General features: G+C 40.4%; 1 protein-coding gene across 1 annotated transcript in view; it reads right to left on the bottom strand.

Moving 5' to 3' along the window:
- LOC150084310 (uncharacterized) overlaps positions 1-4,950 on the bottom strand; it is an 86,168-nt gene extending 81,218 nt beyond the window's left edge. Inside the window, exon 1 of the mRNA XM_090376178.1 lies at positions 4,473-4,950. Coding sequence (XP_090232304.1) covers positions 4,473-4,815 — 343 coding nt within the window. The 5' untranslated portion in view covers positions 4,816-4,950. The remainder of the gene's footprint in view (positions 1-4,472) is intronic.
- Positions 4,951-21,486: the final 16,536 nt, after the last annotated feature.

The raw sequence follows: 21,486 nt of genomic DNA, 5'->3' as shown, positions 1-21,486 counted from the left end.
TCCACTAATATGATTAGCCCAAAAATAGTACCCACTGATAACCACTCTCTACTGTCTCCCACTCAACCATTGTTTTATCCATAGCAGTTACTTGCTACTAATGCTAAACTGCTCCAGTTTGTACAGCAGCTTTTCATGTGCAACTGTATCAAAATTATTTTCTGCATCCAGTTCCTTTATTACAGCATCATAATACCCAATCAGATTGGTCAGACAAGATCATGATTAACAATTTCATGCTGTGATTGAGGTATAACTCAATTCCTGTTTAGATTATCCTGCATTATTTCTGCAGTGATCCCAATTATTTTCCCTGGAACAGAAGTCAAGCTTATAAGCCAGTAATTATTCACTTCATCCTTCAATTCCTCTTTGTGAACTGTGGTTATATTCACACACCTCCAGTACACACGGACATAGTAAAATCTCGTTGATACAAACTCGGTTTATACAAAGTACTCATTTATATGAAGCACATACCATTCCCCTGTGAAAGGATAGGCTTTTCTATGGTAAATATATTAATTTATTACGAAATTCAGTTAATATGTATTACAAAGCTTGTTTTCACCCCATGAGAAATAAATATTGTTATTTTGTATGTTTAATACAAATCTTGGCACAGTTGTCTGATTATTCTCCCTATTATTGCTTCTGGCCACCTGGTTCCCTGCCGAAGGATAGCACTTACTTGTTAGAATTTACTTTTGTATAAAAAAAACAGTTTATGGTTGCTACAATTTAAGTGCACTCTGAAAAACATCACTGCGAAAGTTAAGATGTTAAATTAACAAAAGAATAAAAAATGTTTTTCTAAGTTGTTTACATACACTCCCTCACTCTCCACAGGAAAAGGTCAATTGCAATTGTTGCTCCAGTTCAAAGTCTTTATTTCTGTGTCATTTTATCTGAGCTAGTCTTTTTTTGGAACTTGTCTAAATTAATTTAAAGTTTGTTATTATTAAGTCTCATCTAGTAGTGTTATGGCAACAAAAACTGATGGAATTAAGCTTGGAAATTAAATTGAAAATTATACAAGAGGCCAATAGGATGGAACAAAGCAAAATGGATATTGTAAAGGAAGACAACATCCATTTATCTACGAAACTGAAAAACCAAAAAAAAAAAAAAAAAAAACTTGAAGTGCATGATACTGGAGCAGCGATAAAAAAACAGGAAACCAATTCCTTGTTCAAAACACGAGGAACTTCAAACAAAATTTTTCAAGTGGTACTAACAAATGCATGCATTTAATTTGCCAATATCGGGTCCGATTTTTCAAGAAAAAGCAAATTATCTAGTTAAGCAACAGGGAATTAGCGACTTCAAATGCAGCAGTTGATGGCTATAAAGATTTAAAGACAGGATAACTTGGTTTTGCAAAATGTTTGTGACGTGTCTAGATTAAAGACACGTTACAAACCCAAGAGAATACCAACTGGTTGGTACTACACTCAGGGAGGTGGAGAATGACGACCTGGGGATAATTGGGATGGTTAAGTGTAAGAGAGAGTGGTAAACAATGGACACTGCTCTTCATGGACTTAATGTTATTAGCGTAATTTCCCAGGGTTCGGTGCTGGGTCCATTGTTGTTTTGTGTATTCATCAATGATACTGATGAAGGTATATAAGGCTTAATGTCCAAGTTGCAGATGTTACAAAGGTTGGCAGGGTTATTAATGACAGTAAGGACAGTATGCTACTGCAACAGGATCTAGATAAGTCAGGCAGATGGGCTGAGAAGTAGCAACTGAAGTTTAACATTGACAAATGCAAAGTACTACATATGGGTAGCAGTAAACCAAGAGAAACATACAACTGTGTGGTACTACACTCAGGGAAGAGGAGAGTGAAAATACCCTGGGGGTAGTTGTGCAGTCAGATATGAAGTTTGCTGAGCACTGCAGTCGGCTGCCAGAGCAGGTCATGGAGTCTTGTCAATGATATATAGGAATTTTTTTTTTTGATAGAAAGGACAGGGAGGTAATTATCCCATTGTACAAGGCAATCCAGGTGCTGGCGGGGGTTCTCCCGCTGGACCTGGAGATTGTCAGGTGTGGCCTGTCATACTACCTATCTAAAGGGATGCCCGTCACATTCATGGGGTACACCATCGAACTTACAAATGACAGAAAGACAGAAAAAACCCGATTATTAGGGCATCTAAAGCAAGAGTGGCAAACCCGCTGGACAAACAGTACCAAAGGAGAAGTGACAAGGAAATTTTTTCCGGAAATACACAAAGTGTACCCTAAATCACCGCCTTGGCTCCACCCAGGACTGCACTCCACTTACCTCCTGACGGGTCACGGCCCTTTCAATGAAAAACTTGCAGCCTTTCGGCTTGTGGAGGACCCACATTGTCCATGTGGGGAACGCGAGAGCTGGCAACATTTGATGCACCAATGTCCACTGTACGACGACCTACGCGGAATCTTAATCACCAGACTAACTTACTTACCTCAGGACCAGGAACACCATCTCCTGGACAGCTTCGATGAATATAGTGCGCTCGCCAAATTTGCACAAGACTTATTTGCAAGAAGGAGAACACAAATTGCAATCAATAATGCACGCCATTAGCCCAGGGCTCCCTGCAGATGAGCATCCAAACTGAACCAGACTATGGCCGTTATGGTGGGACCTCACTCTCCCTGTCTCCTAGGATTGAACATCCATTGCAAATGATAGACGATCCGACACCATATATGCGGACTCCTACTAGACAATGATCTCTCTCTGGACGGGACTCTTTCTCCCATGTGCGACGCAATGACTGGACCACATGACCACAGCAGCTCTGCTTCAGCACGCCGCCTGGCGTTCTAAACTGGGCACCTTTGCCCAGTTCACTTTTAAAACCCCATCCCTAGGCAGGGAAGGGGAAGAGATAGGCCTCTGTCTCATCCCCTCCCCTGTCCCCCCCCCTTTCCTCCCTGGTGGGGCTTGCTCCACTGACACTCCTGGGATCGCCTTCTCTTTCGTTCCCATACTTCTATCTGTTCCCCCCAATCTTCAGTCTTCCCCCACTCTACCTTTACCGACCGTGAATGTCCCACTGCATGCTGCTAAATTTCAATGTAAAAAATTAACCTAACCTTCATTTAAAACCTATCTCGGCCTTACCTCTAGCGTCTACCCCATTTTTTTTTTTTTTTTTTTTTTTTTTTTACATAGGTCCTAGCCACTGAAATCTCAGGAAATTAGGTGGCAGGGCCTGCCAGAGTAAATAATTGTAAAACTGGTGTACCTGGTCTGCCTCCACGGGGCCAAGTGTGGGCAACGTTGGGCCTCAGTAGGGGTCCAGCGGCTAAATGACCAGATGAACAACGGTACACGACAGTACACATGTACAATATCCACACACTTTTAAATCTCTGGCCTCAACAGTGTTCTGTTTCACATGACAATGTATACTACGCGGAGATGGGGGAAAACCCCTGGTGCCGTTTGACACGAATACACTTTACACTTTACACTGTACAAGGCAATGATCAGGCCACACCTTGAATACTGTACAGGTCTGGATGCCCCATTTTAGGAAAGATGCAGTGTTGCTAGAACAAGTACAAAGAAGGGCAACAAGATAGGTGAGGGGAACAAAGGGGTGCTCTTACAAAGGGGTGATCTTACAAAGATAGGCTTACTTTCTACAAATTGCATCACCTGGAGACTAGGCACATGCGAGGTGATCTGACTGGGGTGTATAAGGCCTTGAACGGGTTGAGCAAGCTCACTGCTGATGGGATTCTTCTTTTTGCTCAGATTAAGAACCTGAGGGGGCATAGATTCAAACTGAGGAAAGACAGTTGTAAAATAGATGTGCAGAAAAATGCCTTTAGTCAGCAGGTAGTTGACTGCTGGAACAGACTTCCATGTCTTATTATTATTAGCCGTATGGTGCAAGGAAGCCTGAGGTTTATGCTGCACTAGCCAAAAAAAAAAAAAAAAAAATTCTGAATTACCCTCAATAAGAAAGAGAGGGAGGGAGAACAAGAGTCAGAAGTAGAAGGGAATCATCAAGAAAGAGAAGAATGTTGATATCCATTTCAGGACCCTTGGTGTGCTAGGCCCATATTCACCAAATGTGGGCCTCTTGGGTTCTTATTGTGGAAGGTGATAGCTTAAATAAATTTAAGGCTGAGCTAGACAAGCATTTGCCGGGTTTTTTTTTTTCTTAAGCTTGCTTTCTTGCATAGTACACTTCTGCTAATGCTAACTCATGGCTCGAAATGGAGTCTTGCTTTTTGACTGTACTTTGAAATTTAAACACTCAAAAGGCAAAAAAATATTATCCTCTTGCCCTATTCTAAAATTAAAATGATAACATGCAAGTAAAACACCAAACGCTTTTTTTAATACAAATTTCAAATAAGAGTTCAATAAATATTCTTTGTGCTTATACATTATAACCAATTACAATAACAAAAATACTTTGAAACCTACAATGCAATTTTCAATTAAACTCACCATCATCTACGTTATCTTCTAAACCATTAAGTCGTTTATTTACTTTATCAGGAAAACGTTTCTTGATTTCTTTCCACCTATTGTGATTAATCAAAGTATTTTCACGAGATGCTTTTCTTACCCAATTTGAAATGCGACGTCGACATACCGGACATGTCAGATTGATCTGTTGTACATTTTTTTGGAAGCATGACATACACATTTCATGAGAACAAGGCATAGTAACAGGTTCAATAAGTATACTTAAACACACTGGACACATAACATCGCATAATTCTACTTTTTTCTCTCTCTTACATCCTCTTCTAAGAGTAAACGCTCCACAACCACGTCCAGTCGCCATATCTACAAAATTCCCGCGTTCTAAAAAGTTCGTCTGTAAACATTCTCAGGAAACTAGAGACTCTTAATCAAAATTTGTAAATTCGCAATTAAAATTAATTTAATCCCTTTTTATTTTCCCAAAATTGAAAGTGAGCTGAAAGACATTCTCGGATAAATAATTTGTCAAATCACCGCATGACTGACATTTAAATAATGTTTAAAGGAACAGAAATTCTACATTCTCAAAATGCGTCAAATATAATTGCAAAATAAGAAATCAGTTTCAAGCACAGTGACCAGGAGGAGGGCATCGCTAGTTTATCTCACTGTGTGTCTTAAGAGCAAGTTGAAATATAATTTCACTAAAAACAGAAAAAACTTTTATCTATTTTCAATCCGCAAATGAAGTAGTGGATCTTGGAAGTTGGTTGAATAGCTTTTCGCTCAAGGAACTATGATTTTTCATCCTAAAACAAGAGTAAAGCACTCGAGGCTAATGCTGAACATTTTTCAGGTTACCCTATGTTGCAATTGGGCACACGAGAAAACAAACATTCAATGATGTGGTACAAACCATTTGTCTGCACACAAATGGTTTGTCCCACAACGTTGCAAGTCACAGGATCACAGCTGTGAATATAAATGCAGCAGAACAATTTTTCTAGTATCAGTTAAGCGTACAAACCATAGCAATAATGGGGAAAAGGAGTGATCTAACGGACTTCGAACGTGGCATGGAAGTAGGTGCAATACGTGCTGGACAACGCATCTTTGAAACGGCAGTTCTCCTGAACTTTTCACGCACCAAACTTTCAAGGGTGTATCAAGAATGATGCAACGAACAGAAACCATTTCTCAATGGCACTCCTGTGGAAGAAAATCGCTTGTTGATAAGAGAGGTCACAGGAGGATGGCTAGAATTGTGCAAGCAAACAGAAGGGCCACAATATCGCACATCACGTCAGAATACAACCTTGGTGCGCAGAACAAAATATCGCAACCAACCACTAATCGCACTTTGTCGCGAAGGGACTATAACATCCGACGGCCACATCGCGATGCGTATCTTTGTTATCAATGAAGAACAAAAAAGCACGCCTTCTGTGAGCACAGCAACACCAGCACGGGACTATTAATGATTGGAAAACAGTTGCTTGGTCTGACGAGTCGAAGTTCCTAGTGCATCATGTTGATGGAAAGCTCAAAATTTGGCAAAAACAACATGAATCCATGGACCCGTCATGTCTGACGACTACTGTGCAAGGTGGTGGGAGCAGTGTATCTGTTCATGTTGACAGTTTATCCTCAGTCAGATGGTTACTTCCATCAAGATAATGCGCTGGTGCCCAAAGCCAAAATCACTATGAAATGGTTCCAGAAACATGATAATGACTTTTCTTTGCTGCAGTGGCCCGCTCAGTCCTATTCTATTGAACATCTTTTGGATGAGCTGGCAAGAACTGTTCGCTGCAGGCCTACACCTCCGTCGAATCTCAAGGAACTGCGTGACACACTCATGTCTGTATGGTACTCCATTCCTGCACAATGTATATTTATGAAATTTATGTATTATTCATTCCGTACACTTCATTAATTTCATCTTGTAATTTGATCATTGGACGGGTTTGTCCAATAATTCAGTTCTTAAGTATGGTTAACTCCTAAATCCTTTCGGGAAAAACATCATTTGCAGTTTTGGATGAGTTATACATGTTTTGGGAATTATACCTGTATATTCCCTGTGGGAATCGGCAGGTGTGATTGTACAGGTGGTGATGACCACTTGCATAATTCTCTAATTTTAATATTTCAGTTTTACAGCGTTGTTCACCACATTCTTTTAAATCTAAAGTCTTTTCGCCATTCTCTAGTTGTAATGGAATTTCAGTGTGTATTTTTCCATTCATTCCAAGGACAGACGAATTGAGGTTAGCATAAGAGGGAGAAACTTCTGCTTCCAGATAACGATAAGTTTTATAGGGAGACCTAAACAATTTGTAAGTGCAACTGCTGTATGCTGAGAGGCACATCTAAAGTTTGTCTACAGAAGAAGACGAGGTTTTAACCAAAATCACTGCGAAAACAGTAGGTTGATTGGATTGGAATTTTTCTGGCGCATTACCAGCAGTGGCTATTATGCGCCAAGACAAAGGTAAAAGAAGATTCTGGTAACTTTAAAAGGGGTTACCTGGTCAAAAGATTACGTATAAGTTTAAAAGGCGGTATATATTCTAAAAATATAAAGCTTATTTTATATATATGTATACAAATTATTAAGCTGTAAAAAACTAAAAAGAGCTGACACCTTGTCATTCTCGGATGAAATCTCACTAAGTGTATAAGGCTCAGTCAGATGGTTAAAAGCAATAAAGCACATATCATTAAAATCAGGGCACTCGATTTAAATATGTTTCAGGGATAAACTATATCAGGACTCACACGTAGGTCATCAGCTCTCAGCAAGAAAGAATGTGTCAGACGACTGTGTCCTATGCGGGTCCGATTCCTGCGCAGACTAGACTGTCACTGTTCAATTACAGGCTTTATCTGATGTAATTTATTGATAGTCTCTCTGTTCCATGAATCTTGCTACTGGGTATGAATCTTTTTGTGTATTATTTGCCTGTAGTCTGTATAGAGGACTGACAGGCAAAAATTATTAGAGGGAATTGCTGATTTGGCTGCGGTGTCAGCCAAATCATTTCCCATAATCCCAATGTGGCTGGGAATCCAGCAGAAGTGGATATCGTATTCATGTTCATGGAGCAAAAACAGTAGACTTCATCAGCAAATACTGAGTTACTTCGTAATGTAAAGAAAGGCATGCATTAACTTATCTAAAATACTGTTCAATATTTTGAACGATGAAGAGACTGCTAATGACATCCGCTTCAGGATGGCCTCTGTTCTTCAGCGTGCACGGCCTGCTAACCCCAACCTCAGCAGCCAACAACGCCTGCTCTTAACTCCATCAAGAAAGACAACACCATCGTTGTCCTTCCCGCTGACAAGGGACGCTGCACGGTTGTATTGGATCGTTCGGAGTATTGAACAAGGCTCTCGCCCTCATGCTCGATCATAATGTCTGCTAACCTGTACGTGACCCATCCATCAAGGTCTTGGGGCGACTAAAGTCAAAGGTTAACAAGTTGGTTTACGAGTGGTTCAAATCGGGGAAGATCTCAAGGTCGACGCGTTGGCAGTTGCATGCCACGGGCTGCCAGCTCTCACAATTTTACGACCTGTCAAAGGTGCATTAGCCAGGCGTCCCTCTCCGGCCCATCGTCTCATGTTGCAATTCGCCAACCTACGTGCTATCAAAACACGTCGCCTGTCTCCTAACGCCCCTAGTGGGAAATACTGTCCACACTGTCTCCAACAGCGAGGAGTTCTTCGCCTCATCAAAGACCTTAGAGTACCTGACGACGAGATCATGGCGTCCTTTGATGTTGTCTCCCTATTTCCCTCCATTCCAGTCCAAGAGGGCGCCCGTATGCGCCAGACAGCTTTTAGAGAATGGTCCTCCCAGTCGATCGGATATAACATCACTATCTCCAGAAGATATCTGTGCCGGCCGTAACCAGTGTTTGTCAGGGACTGTCTTCACATTTGGCGATTCACTCTACAAACACATACACGGTGCGGCTATGGGCGACCCTGTCAGCTCTGCCAACATCGCAATGGAGGAGTTAGAGGAACACATATTTCTAAACCTGCCGGTACCAATCACCATGTGGTGCAGGTATGTGAATGATATTTTCACCATCATCCCACGAGGTTCAGATACGCTGCTGTTAGAGTACCTCAACTCCCTGTCGTCCTTCATCCAGTTCACTTTGGAAATGGAAGCGAAGAGGACACTTCCTTTCCTAGAAGTTTTGGTGAGGTGAGTGAGCTCTCGTTTGGAAACCTCAGTATACCAGAAGCCAATGTGCTGCGGGCAATTCACGAACTACAGATCAGCCCATGTCCCGTGTCATCTAAACAGCGCTGCACGCCCTCTACTCTCTCGAGCTTGGAGCCATTCCAGCTCAGAGGAAGCCAGGCACACCGAGGTTTCTGGAGTAAAAGCTGACCTCACTAATTGTGGATATCCAGCCCGTATGTTAGACAGGTGCTTACTACAAGCACAAGAGCTTGCAACTCATCCGAGGCCCTCGACCCCTCGCGACAGTGACAGTGTACCTCCTGCTTATATGTATTCCGTATTACCCGGGCGTCTCAGATCAGATTTCTAAGATCCTCTGTGAGTACCGCATGAAATGCATACAACTCCCTGGTAGGAGTCTACGTTCTCTGCTCTCGAGATTAAAAACGCCCATCGCCCCTCACTTACGCAGCGGTATTGTATACCGGATTACGTGGCAGCTGCTATATAGGGGAAAGCTCCAGATGTCTTCAGGACCTCCTCGCGGAACATGACAGGGACATCCGCCTTGGTGACTCTGAACACTTTGCAATCGCAGAATAATTTTGGTCAACTCATCATGACCTCAGCCCCAGGCGCGATAGTGTGGTGACCGACCAATCTCGACACTACTATCACCGCCTATGGTTAGAGTCCCTAAATATATCCAGCTGCCACAAAGTTTTAAATCGCTGTAGAGGTACAAAACTATACGCAATTTTGGAGTCAGTAGTTTTGAAACACGACAAACGCTGGCAGTAATCCCATATGCGCGCTGCGCACCAACAAGAATCGCCTGATCTGGCCTAGTGAATGACTGAACACTCTCGTGCTCATGTACGCGCTCTCCTAGTCATTTGATCACGCACAGCATATTTAGCATAATTTATTCCATTTCTAACATTTTATGTTATGTTTACATTTTTGTATGTATGTACCCTTCTTGCGAAGGAAGTGGTTCGTTACCCCGAAAGCTACTTGTCGTATTAAAACTTACTAAATTTATTTTAGTTACTGCTTCCACTGGCTCTGCTGTATTCTCTTCTTCTAAACCGTTCAATATTACTAACACTGTTTTGACACTGTTGCGCATGGAAGACTATTGTACAAATTGGAGCAGAATGGTATTAAGGTAAGTTGCTACAATGGATAAAAGGATGGTTGAGTGGGAGAAGACAGAGGGTGGTAATTAATGGGTGCAGCTCTTCGTGAACTAAGTGGAGTCCCACAGGGTTCGATGTTGGGTCCTCTGTCGTTTTGTATATTTATCAATGATATTGATGAAGGTATATGAGGCTTAGTGTCGAAGTTTGCAGATGATACAAAGTTCGCAGGGTTGTTAATGACAGTAATGGCAGTGTGCTACTGCAACAGGATCTAGATAATTTGGGCAGATGGGCTAAGAAGTGGCAACTGAAGTTTAACCTTGACAAATGCAAAGTACTAAAATGGGTAGAAGTAACCCCAGAGAAACGTACCAACTGTGTGGTACTACACTTAAGGTGGTAGAAAATGAAAAAGACCTGGGAGTAATTGTGCAGTCAGATATGAAGTTTGCTGAGCAATGTAGACAGGCTACCAGGGCAGCTCTTAGGGCTTTGTCAATGATATATAGGAATTTTGCTACCAGGGAAAAGGAGATGATTGTCCCTCTGTATAAGCAATGCTCAGGCCACGCCTTGAGTACTGCGTACAGGTCTGGAGGCCTCATTTTAGGAAGGATGTAGATTTGCTTGAGCGTGTACAGAGAAGGGCAACAAGATTGGTGAGGGGAATGAAGGGATCCTCTTACCAAGAGAGGCTTAAGTTCTGCAAATTGCAGCAGCTGGAGACTAGGCACCTGCGCGGTGATCTGATTGAGGTGTATAAGGTCTTGAATGGATTGAGCATGCTGAATTCTGGTAGGATCCTTCCACTTGTTCAGATTACGAACCTAAGGGCGCATAAATTCAAATTAAGAAAAGACAGAGGTAAAATAGATGTGCGGAAATTTGACTTTAGCCAGCGGGTGGTGGAAGTTGATAGGTTAAATCTGTTGTTGTGGAAGTTGATAGGTTAAATCTGTTGTGGAAGTTGATAGGTTAAATCTGTTGTTGTGGAAGTTGATAGGTTAAATCTGTTGTTGTGGAAGTTGATAGGTTAAATAAATTTAAGGAGGAACTGGACAGGCATTTGGAGGGAATGGTGTGATTTTTTTTTTTTTTTTTTTTTGTTTTGGCTGATGCTGCATAAGCACATACACTTGCTTTCTTGAAATCACATTCCACCACTACTACTACTACTGTAAAGAAGTTTAGACTCTGAATTAGATGATTAGTTGTTATAGGGTTTTAGTTGCATCAGAAACTTAGGCCATATTGCACCGTATATAATAAGTCTGAAAATTGCGTGTGTTCTGCAGTCAATTTGCGGTTTGTTCTAGTTTCAGGGGTAAAAACAGTGATGCCTGAGACAGAATAACTCAGCCGCGGTGTGAAAAGGGCTCATTATACTATCTCGCATTATTAAATGGATTCGAACTAGGTTCCCTTCTAGCCGGTGTGGAGAGGAAGGTGATTATATCAACTTTGCTACCCACAAGAGCTTTATTTCCAGTCTTAGTGTATATGTTCTAATAAATTTTAGATGCATTAGTGCTTTAGGTATGGGATCACGGAGAATATTCTGCTCTATCAAGAGATCATGGTTAAATACTCAGCACTAAGGCTTCCTGTTATGTCCAACTGAGAATCAAATACCGTTATTCACAGTTCTGCCTAAGTTGTTAATATTTTTAAAATTTTATAGCATCACGTGAACAGGCAAAGCCCCATTCATTTAAAAATCTGAGATACCTTGAGAAACAGGATGTGCATATGTTCTTGCCTCTTGTCTGCCAACTCGTTACTTGAAATCCCAGTGTGTCCCAGGATCCAATACAGACGGATGTTTCTCTTTTTCTATAAGTTCTGTTATGATGTACAAGCATTAAACCTGAAAAAGTGGATAAGCACGTCTTGTTCTGTAATGCTTGCAATACTTAGAAATTCAGTGTAGATGACAGATTATGTTTTTTTGTATTTGTTTGGTTTTTAGATAGTCTGAGGCTATGTTTATTTGATGGGCAGTACAGTATTGTTGTTGTCGTTGTAGGGTTTAGGCACATCATCAACTTAGGCCATATTGAGCCGTGTCGATTATGTCTACAACTTTTGTGTGTCCTTTGGGCGTTTTTCTGGACGAAAAACATGAGTTCCCGGGAGAGAAAACCAGGGCACCCTCGCCGGAGACCGACTATTCCAGCCACGTCATCCGTAAATGATTACATCTACCCATATATTTATTTTTTCTGAAAACTGCGCGTGTTCTCTGCTCGATTTGGATGTTTGCTGGACGAAAGAATCCCAGTTTCTGGGGAAAAAAACCTTGATATCTACGCCTTAGACCAACTAACTCAGCCACAGAGTGAAAAAGGCCAATTAAAGTTCCTCGCGTCATTGACGCTATTCGAACCCGAGCCTTTTCCACCTGGTGTCTCTGTCTTCTCTCATTCACCCATCCCTTTATCCATAGCAGCAAGGATAACGAAAGGTGCTACTTGTGCGGCGTTTTCGGATAATTGGAACAGGACATGGTACGGCCAAAGGATATGTCTTTGGGTGTATTCTGTGCAAAGAGTATGATGAAATTAGAAGCGAACTCAGGGTTCTGATGGGTGTTTATGAGAGCTTGAAGAACAGGATGGAACCCCTCAAAGGAATTAAAATGGCGACCTATCAAGCTCTCAGTTGTCCAACTCCACTGCAGAACCCTCAGTTGTGCATTAACAACAGCGGAAATGCGCTAGTCGCACTGTAGGTAAATATTGGCTCTGTTGTCGGGGAAAGGGAAATTCTTGAGCAAAAATGATAGGTAGAATAGGACAGGGTATATCTGCTGGGGAAAACGTAGATGCCATTGAGGAGCATATATCATCTTTTAAGGGCACGAGAGCTGATATTGCTGTACATGTTGAACAGGAGATTTGAAGACTTAACAAGAATAGGGCAATGTTGGGAAAAAGTCGCGAGTCTGGATTAAATTTGCAAGTGTCTGCAAACTTTCCCAGACACAAGAGAGGGAATACATGTTAAGAGACTTCTCGCTCACTTTGGCCCCAAAGAGACTATGTAAGGCTCGTGGGATAGAATTTATTCAGTGTGGTATGTTATTTTTAACAAAAGAGACTATTTTTACAGGGATAGGATACACTTAAATATAAGAGATGCGAGAATATTTGCTGACGCTATCGAGGCAGTTAAATGAGTCCGAAAACTGATAACTTGGGGGACAGAATACCAGAATAATAGATTAAATAGAGCTGCAAGCAGAGGTAAAAGTGAATTCTTGCACAACTTATATTGGAATATGTTAGGGAAACTAAGAGTAACAGCAGGTGCATGTAGCCTTGCATATTCACTAAAGCTAGAAACATTATAAATCAATTTGATAACTTTGAAGTACGATTAAGTATCAAATGCAGACATTGTGGGGATATAAGAAATATGGTGTCATTCGGACAAAAGGGATGCAGAATTTCAATATGGGGAGAACAATATGTACAGGAGTGACAGGACTCGATGGGGTGGAGTTAGTCTCTTTGTTAAGAAGCATATTAAATCTAAAGCAGCATATCCAGTCGACATGGGTGGCCAGTTGAATGTTGAGTGAGTTTGATGTGACATAAGCACTTGGAAAACATAAATGACAGTAAAAGTACGTTATAACCCGAATGACTGTGATAAGTATAACAAACAACTATACAGAAAAAGAGTGAGCCAATGAATTAGAATATCTTATGAGAGATTTTAACTTTCCTGGTATTGACTGGAACTTGGAAGTTGGTCGCTCACACACTAGCAAGACTTTTGTAGATTAATTTGATGACCTTTTTCTATAGCAGCATGCTAGAGATGGTACAATAGCAATACTCTTGATCTTCATGCATAAAAGACCCTCTAGGTTGTAGTGATCACAATGTGGTGATGTAGGATTTGCTTAAAGACATGACAACTGTCAAAGTAAAAGAGGTTTTGCTTTCGTAAGGATGATTTCACTGGTCTCGGATACTTTCTAAGATTTAAGTTCGAGTACCGTCGATGACGTGAGAAATTTTATAGGGCTTTTTCAAACGTGGCTGAGTAAGTCGGTCTCAGGCGAAGGTGGCATGGTTTTTTCTTCCAGAAACTCAGGTTTCTCATCCAGAAAACCGGCCACAGAACACATACACGGAGAAATATGTTTTTAGTCGCTGATGCTCCTAAACCTTACTACAATCTCTACATTTTTCCCAATTTAGCTTTGTCTAGTCGCCATCTTGGAACACTGAGAGGATAAGACGGGATTTAACCTATCAGGGTTGTTATCAGTGGGTAATGACGGCTGTTTAGAGGGCTATTATTCATCTCCTACGCGAAAACTGGGAGTAGGTTAAGAAGGGAATATACATTGTTAAATCTATTGCTGTGCTAGTGAGGGTTGAGAAGTGGTAGTCGATATGGGATATTGGGGGTTGCTTTGATCCGGAATCCTTTCGTCTGTTAATGTCAGTACTCTCTTGCAGAAGTGGCCATTTAGATTACCTAATACACAGAAAAGAGCAGGTAGTTGTTTTATGTCCTATATGACATAAAATAAAGTTTTATGTCATATAGGACATCACTTCGAAGGAGAATACGATATGTTCCATGCAGGAGAACACATTTCACACAATAACAATACGTCTGAAGCTCGTTACGAAGAAATTATTTACTGCCAGTGGTTAGAGCGCGTGACGCATTTTTCGTGACCGGTATGGTATCCGAATCAGGGGCGGATTTAGGGGGAGTGGTCAGATGCGGCTTATTATCCCCTTACGTATAAGTGAATGTGTAAAACGTTCCTAGGTCTATCTAAAAAAAAAAAAAATAACTTAAAAAATCTGGTCTTCATGCCTCGCCTTACAATGATAACTGGATACGACGGTGTCTGGAGTTGCTGATGACCTTTTAGAATTTTTGAATAGTATGACGTCACAATCAAGCTTCCTGAAGTTACTACTGCAGTAAGTATGATTGCAAATATAACAATACAAATATTTGTCAACAATTTCGTTTCGCATTTACGTTACATTCCATTGTTAGGTGCCCTTAACAGCTGCCCCATATTACGTTGCACTCGCAAGTATGCATCTCTTCAGTTTTCATAAATCTATTGTATCTTGTCTTCCAGAAATTATGAATAAAATTTCTGGAAGGCAATGATCAATAAAATATTTACAATAAAAAGCTCTTTTATTTCGTAATCGATATATACAAATCAAAATACCTAAAATAAACGCGAAGGATGTTTCGCATAAACCATCTATCGCGCGTGGTCGGCACACCCTCAACATTTTTATTCGTCTTTTTTTTTTTAACAACTAAGGAAATATAATGGATACATTTTTTTTCATGATAAAATTTTAATATTGCGAATAAAAAATAACAAAATATTTCCCATTTCACAAATAACATAAAAACTATCAAAGCATTCCACAATATAAAAACGTAGTATATGTTTAAAATTTTTCAATTCCTCATCATCAATAGTATCGTTATTTTTTTTATTTAATTTAAAATTACTCTGTTGCCTTAATAACTTATCTTTAATAACGTGTCACGAGGTAATTTTTAAATGTGTTCTTACTTTCAATTCCTTAATATTCTTTCATCTTCAACATGCTCTCAATTTTAGCTTCATAATTTCCTTCAGAATTTTTCAAATTAGCAATAGCATTGATAGTTCGAACAATTAATTTATATGCTTTTACCATTGTGATTCTGTAAAGCTTCTGAAAGGTAAGAGAGCTCCTGAAGGATGTCGATCATTAGTGCTAAATGGTTAAGAAATTCCAAATTTAAAAGTCGATTTAATAATCCTGGATTATTTAACTTCTGATTCAAAACGTTGCACAAAGCGTGATAATTCCACATCAAGCTACAAGCTGCTCATTCCACATCAAGTTCTTTAGCCAGTGGCGGATTAAGGATAGTTGGGGCCCCTAGGCAAATTATATTTGGGGGCCCCCCCAAAAAATAATAAAAAAAGTTAGGTGGCAAATAAATGAAATTTTGTACTTTTGAATTTTTTGAACTTCTGGATTTTTCTGCCTGTTAAAGGATGATAAATAATAAAACTTTTTAGTTTAATGAATAATTTTTTATGTCGTTTTTACAAATTTACTTTGCGAATTTTAGAATTCGCGAATTTATTGATTATGTCTTCAAAGTTTTTTTTTTTTTTTTGTCAAACTCGTGTTCAATGAAAATTAGGGACAAGGGCTTCTTGGCAAGGGTCACTCACTTCTCCGAAAAACATATACCCGTTTGTAAAGGGGAACCAAAACACAGCTTGACCAGAGGCTATTATCATGTCGGGAACCTTATTAATCCTCTGAGTGGCTACATAGGTTTTACGGACACCACTAACGTTGTGGAACGGTATTTCACCCTTAATTCGCACTTTCGAATTACCTAAATTGCCTAAAAGCCAGAGGTGAGAACAATTCATACGCAGTTGTCTCTCCTAATCCGTTCGTTACATGGAAATTTTCTTTGTTCAATGGAAACTATTTGAATTTAATTACCAAGCGATTTAAAAAAAAAAAAAAAATTCGCTATAAAGAAGTTCGTTAAACAGAAGTCCGACTGTAATTATATCAAAAATTGAAACAATTTTAAAATACATAACCGAACGATTACGCCATTAAAATGCTGGGAATGGGGCCCCAAGCTGTAAAAGTAAAATAAATTTTCAAAAAAAAAAAAATAAATAAATAAATAACAATGGGCTCTCGCGAGCCCACTATAGATCACCACTGCAAATAACTACATGAACACTGTCGATGGAAAGGAGTACTTTAGAGTCAAGGTTGCCACACAATAGCGCCGTTCTAATCCCTCAATCAGTAAGTGGGGTAAATTCCCTAGTGGCCTCCTCCCTAACATCTAATGGTCTGGAAGTTCAAATAAGTCCACTTAGCGTCGCCTTAGAAAATCATCTTAAAGTAACTACTATTCTTAGCTTAAAACTTAAGTCATTTGAAAGCAGGATATTCTACGGTCACTATACTGTAGAAAATTTGTGGAATTTAAACATGCCAAGTCCTATTCAGAAGAATACCATATGCGCCGCAAAAAGCACGTGCAGCCAGTGCCAAAAGCCTGCAGTGCTCACCGTGCAATGTGTCAGCTGCTTACTCAGCTTAGGGGCTTCGTTGTGTTTATAATCTTTCAAAATTATCATTAACTAAGCGAAAATCCTACTTGTGCCACTCTTGTAAAACACCTGTACGTAAAAAAGTACAAGCAAATAAAAAGACTAAATCGAAAGGAATTGAGACCCAACATAATAACTCCGCTAATATAGATAAAGCGAAGCCGCTGTCAATAACAAACGATGGGAACAGTAATGTCAGTCCTGCTGTCGTGTTAATCTCAGAGAACTATGTAAATGAAAACGAAACTCCATGTGAGGAGCCAACCATCAGTGAAGATTCTATGCATGGAGACGTACTAATTGGGCAGAAAACAGACGGTTTGATATTGGAGAAAACACCCAGGGTTTATACTAACGACAAACTAGCTGGCGAACACAGTGCACCTGCCATTTCTACACCAAACTCTGCAATGAATTTTAATACTGGAATGCGATCTCCCGTAAATAAGAGTTATGTTGTTAATGCTAATGGCAATCTTACAACCCACACTAAGCCAGTTGTTTCCAGAACACAACTCCACAGAAATCGATGTAGACGACGGCATAATAGTGATACTATTGTATATACCAGCCGTCATAATGAAAACCTGGCTGATGTTGGTCTTAACAGTGAAAAGAGTATTGTAAACTTAAATGAATTTCAATATTTAATATGGCACTCCCAAATAAAGAACAGCGCCAGTCTAGATGTCCCAAGTGAAACATCGAACTCGGTTGTGGAAGCTTGCCTAGGAACCAAGAAAAAATCTGACCATCGACAAGCAGTTGCCAAAAATCTAGATCCAATGGTGAATGAAATAAGGCATCTACAACCACGAAATCAAGCCGAAACTGAGCATAGTTCAGAACGTGACACCTTATGTTTAGCCCTTCCAAACTTTGAAGGTCGCCCGCTGGAGGAAACATGTCTCTTCCCTGAGAGTATTGGGCATATAACCTTCCTGATAAAACGTCTAGGGGCGCAAACTGAAGATCTCAGAGATGAAGTTTTCGCTATGCGAGAACAAAATAAAACCGTCAAGCATATGATAACAGACCTCTTTGACTTATATAAGTCTAACCACAACCTTGAACAGAAGCGATTGGCAAATCCGAAGCACTTCATTCAAATGGCTGAGACTAATGAACTGTTACAAAGAGAGAGCCAGCATCATCTCGAAAATGAGAAAGGACAAGTGAGCCTATCGAAAGTTAATGATCGACTACACAATACTTCTTCCAGAAAAGAACACCCTACCTCTACACATAATTGCCTATGTCCTGACCACCTAGCACAACTCTCAGGGCACCTTAGGCGGTCGGAACGAGTGCTTAGGGAGCTGACGTTACCACTGCAAACCAACTTAAGTAATCTAACTGAAGAAAACCAACATTTAAGATTCCAAAACCAAGTAATTTTAGACAAACTAAATAACGTAGAAACACAACTGCATGACTTCAAACAATTTGTTAGTGAAATGGGAATTCCAACAAGTCAACATTCACTAATAGAACCAATATTAAACCATCCTTACCCCAACAAACCTCAAGAGGATAGTATGCCCACTCTGGATAGTATGTCTACTACAACTGAGATCCCACTCCATGTGAACGCAGGAGAGAAAGCAAACGAATGTGCCGAACCTCAGAAAAAAACAAAAACATGCCAACAACAACTCGCTAAACAAAATTCTTACTCCATTAGGCTGCCATGTCCGCGAAGACGTGATACACCAGGTTCCCCAACAGTGACTGAAGCATCATGTACAAGAGGAATCATAGTCCGCACCCAGACCTCTGAAAGCCCTAAAAAAAAAAAGCATAACGGATTCGACTTTAATTGAATATCCCACATGTGCGGAAACAGTCCAAATTCCCGTAGTCGAAACCAAAGTAAAAAATTTAAGCATGCCCCATTGAAAGCTAATCTCTCCCAGCGAACTACTAATGTATCAGTTGATACGAACCTCCCATTGATTACTCAGGAAAGAAGACTGGCGGACAAATACCATATATCAGCTGTTCGCACCAGAGAAAGGATCTTCATATCCAGACTGGGCCCTGAGACAAGAACAGAGAGTATTAAAAGTCTCTTTTTGATGGAATATGGGATTGAAGTGGACGTAATGAAATTAAGAACGAAACACCCATGCTATGCCTCCTTCCTAGTGATATGCACATCCAACGCGACTCTGTCATGGACCAGAAGAACTGGCCTCCAGGAACACTGGTAAAGCCTTTTAAAGAAAGACGCCCCGTAAGGGCGCACAGACAAAACTCACAATCTAATCCAACGTAGCAACTAATGACTAGTTTGGAGACTGAATCAAAAACTATGCAATTGCGATATTTCCTACAAAATGTCAGGAGCTTATCTAATAAGCTCCACTCCCTCCAAACGCTTTTAACTCTAAGAGAAATTGATCTCATCTGTTTAACGGAGACCTGGCTGACAAATGAGCAACAAATTGATATACTTCTTAAAACGACTCCTTACAAAGGTATTGGAAACAGTAGAAGTATGGGAAGAGGAGGGGGCGTCCAAATATTCTTTCCAATCCAGTGGCAGGCGACTAGAGTTAAAATAAGCCAGTCTAACAACTTTTAAGCTTTGTGTGTAACGCTGATGAACCGACAAATGAAAATACAATTTGGTTTACCTCCAGCCTGACCATTCCGAAGTTACACGGATTGAACTTCAGACCTGGTTAGCAACAAGCCTAGCCCCTAATCAACAAACTGTTGTAGGTGGTGACTTCAATATGCCAGTCCCAAGACATGTAAAAGCTCTACAAGGCTTAACGTTAACCTTAAATTCTTTAGCCCTCAGGAGACATATCACACCGCCAACGAGAAAGGGTCAAGCTTTAGACCTAGTATTCCACAACTTCCCCAACTGTAATAACATACCCAACCCTTTCACATTCTCATCAGATCACTCACCTATCACCTGTACCTTCTCCATACCAACGTTATCGGGAAAGAAAATTAGAAATTACTATTCGGATACTCACTCTGATCTGATTTTTTCTCCAAAATTCCTGAAACCTGATATAGTTATCAACCATCTCTCAACCATTAATTGGGATAATCTATCCTCGCTATCTGTTGAAGAGGCAATCCTGACCCTAGTTGAGCAATTGAGACATATCGCCACGATCGGAGCGTCTAAACAAGTCAGAATTACTGAGAGAACCCAGCGGTGGTTCCATTCGGATATGAAAATTGCCTTTAGAAGTAAGCAAAGGGCATATAGAAAATGGTTAAAAACGAGAAGCAGTAAAGACCACGAAACCTTTAAAAGAGAGAGAGCTCGTTTCCTTCGCTTCAAGAGAGGAGCACATCAACAGTATATATTATCCCAAATTACAAAAACCAGGAGAATTTTCCCAAAGCGCAACAACCATCTCAACATGGATGAAAAGCTATTTGATGAGTGGACTCGCATTTCTTTCGATCATCAAGATGCGACCATTGAAGTTTCACCCCTACCAAGTGTAAACCAGAACACTCTTTCTGCCATGGATGATGTTATTATCACTAAGCAGCAGCTCATTGACGCCATAAATGGCCTGCCCAACAAAGCTACTAAGGGCCCTGACGGTATACCGCTGTTTATAGTTAAGGTGTGCTCTGTACATAGTGGATCTTCTCTTAAACATCTTCCAGAAGATTCTAATGACAGGCACCATACCGGAAAGCTGGAAATCTTATTATGTCAAACCTGTCCCTAAAATTGGAAATCCCAAGATGCCTAAGGACTTCCGCCCAATCTCCATAGGATGCACATTATTAAAGATATTTGAAAAACTCATACACCCAGTGATTATTCAACACTGTTTTGCTCACCGACCACCCTACCTCCACACAGTCCTGCACCATAGGTCCACGACCTCTAATCTCCTCGATACTCTCTTCAGAGCACAAAAAGCCTTGAATGACAGAGCCCAACTGGACATAATCTTCTTCGATATCAAATCTGCCTTCGATACTGTCTCCATTCCTACTCTTATACGCATCTTAATAGAATATTTCAAAGTATCTAACCAAATTGTCAGCATTCTGAAGTCCTTACTACAGCGGAGACACTTAATTATAACCAACGGAACTCACCAGAAAACAACCTATGCAACGAGGGGTGTACCTCAAGGTGGGGTGATGTCGACAACCCTATTTGCAATCCTGCTTGAACCATTCCTCGCAAAAAATCCAAATTTTAATTCCTTCGCTGATGATCTAAAATTCTTTATCAATTCAAAAGACCCCAAACAGATACATGAAATTAACAATGAAACCTCCAAGCAAATACGACAGTTAATTGACTTTTTACAACGAGCTGGACTTCAACTCAACAATGCCAAGTCAGCGCACATTACAATCACAAAGAGGAAGGTCAAGAATGACATTCGAGTTATGGTTCTTGGTGAGTCAGTCCCCAAAGTTTCATCTCATACTGACCAACGATTTGACCTTGGGGATAGCTCAAATCGTTTCCAGGGTATTGTGTGACAACCATACAACGCACGAACTTGTGTGACAACCATACAA

Source organism: Mastigoproctus giganteus, chromosome 6, assembly GCF_048544385.1.
Source record: "Mastigoproctus giganteus isolate SK-2022 chromosome 6, ASM4854438v1, whole genome shotgun sequence".
NCBI lineage: Eukaryota > Metazoa > Arthropoda > Arachnida > Uropygi > Thelyphonidae > Mastigoproctus > Mastigoproctus giganteus.
The sequence above is the reverse complement of the archived record's forward strand: the minus strand, read 5'-3'. Positions and strand labels throughout refer to the sequence as shown.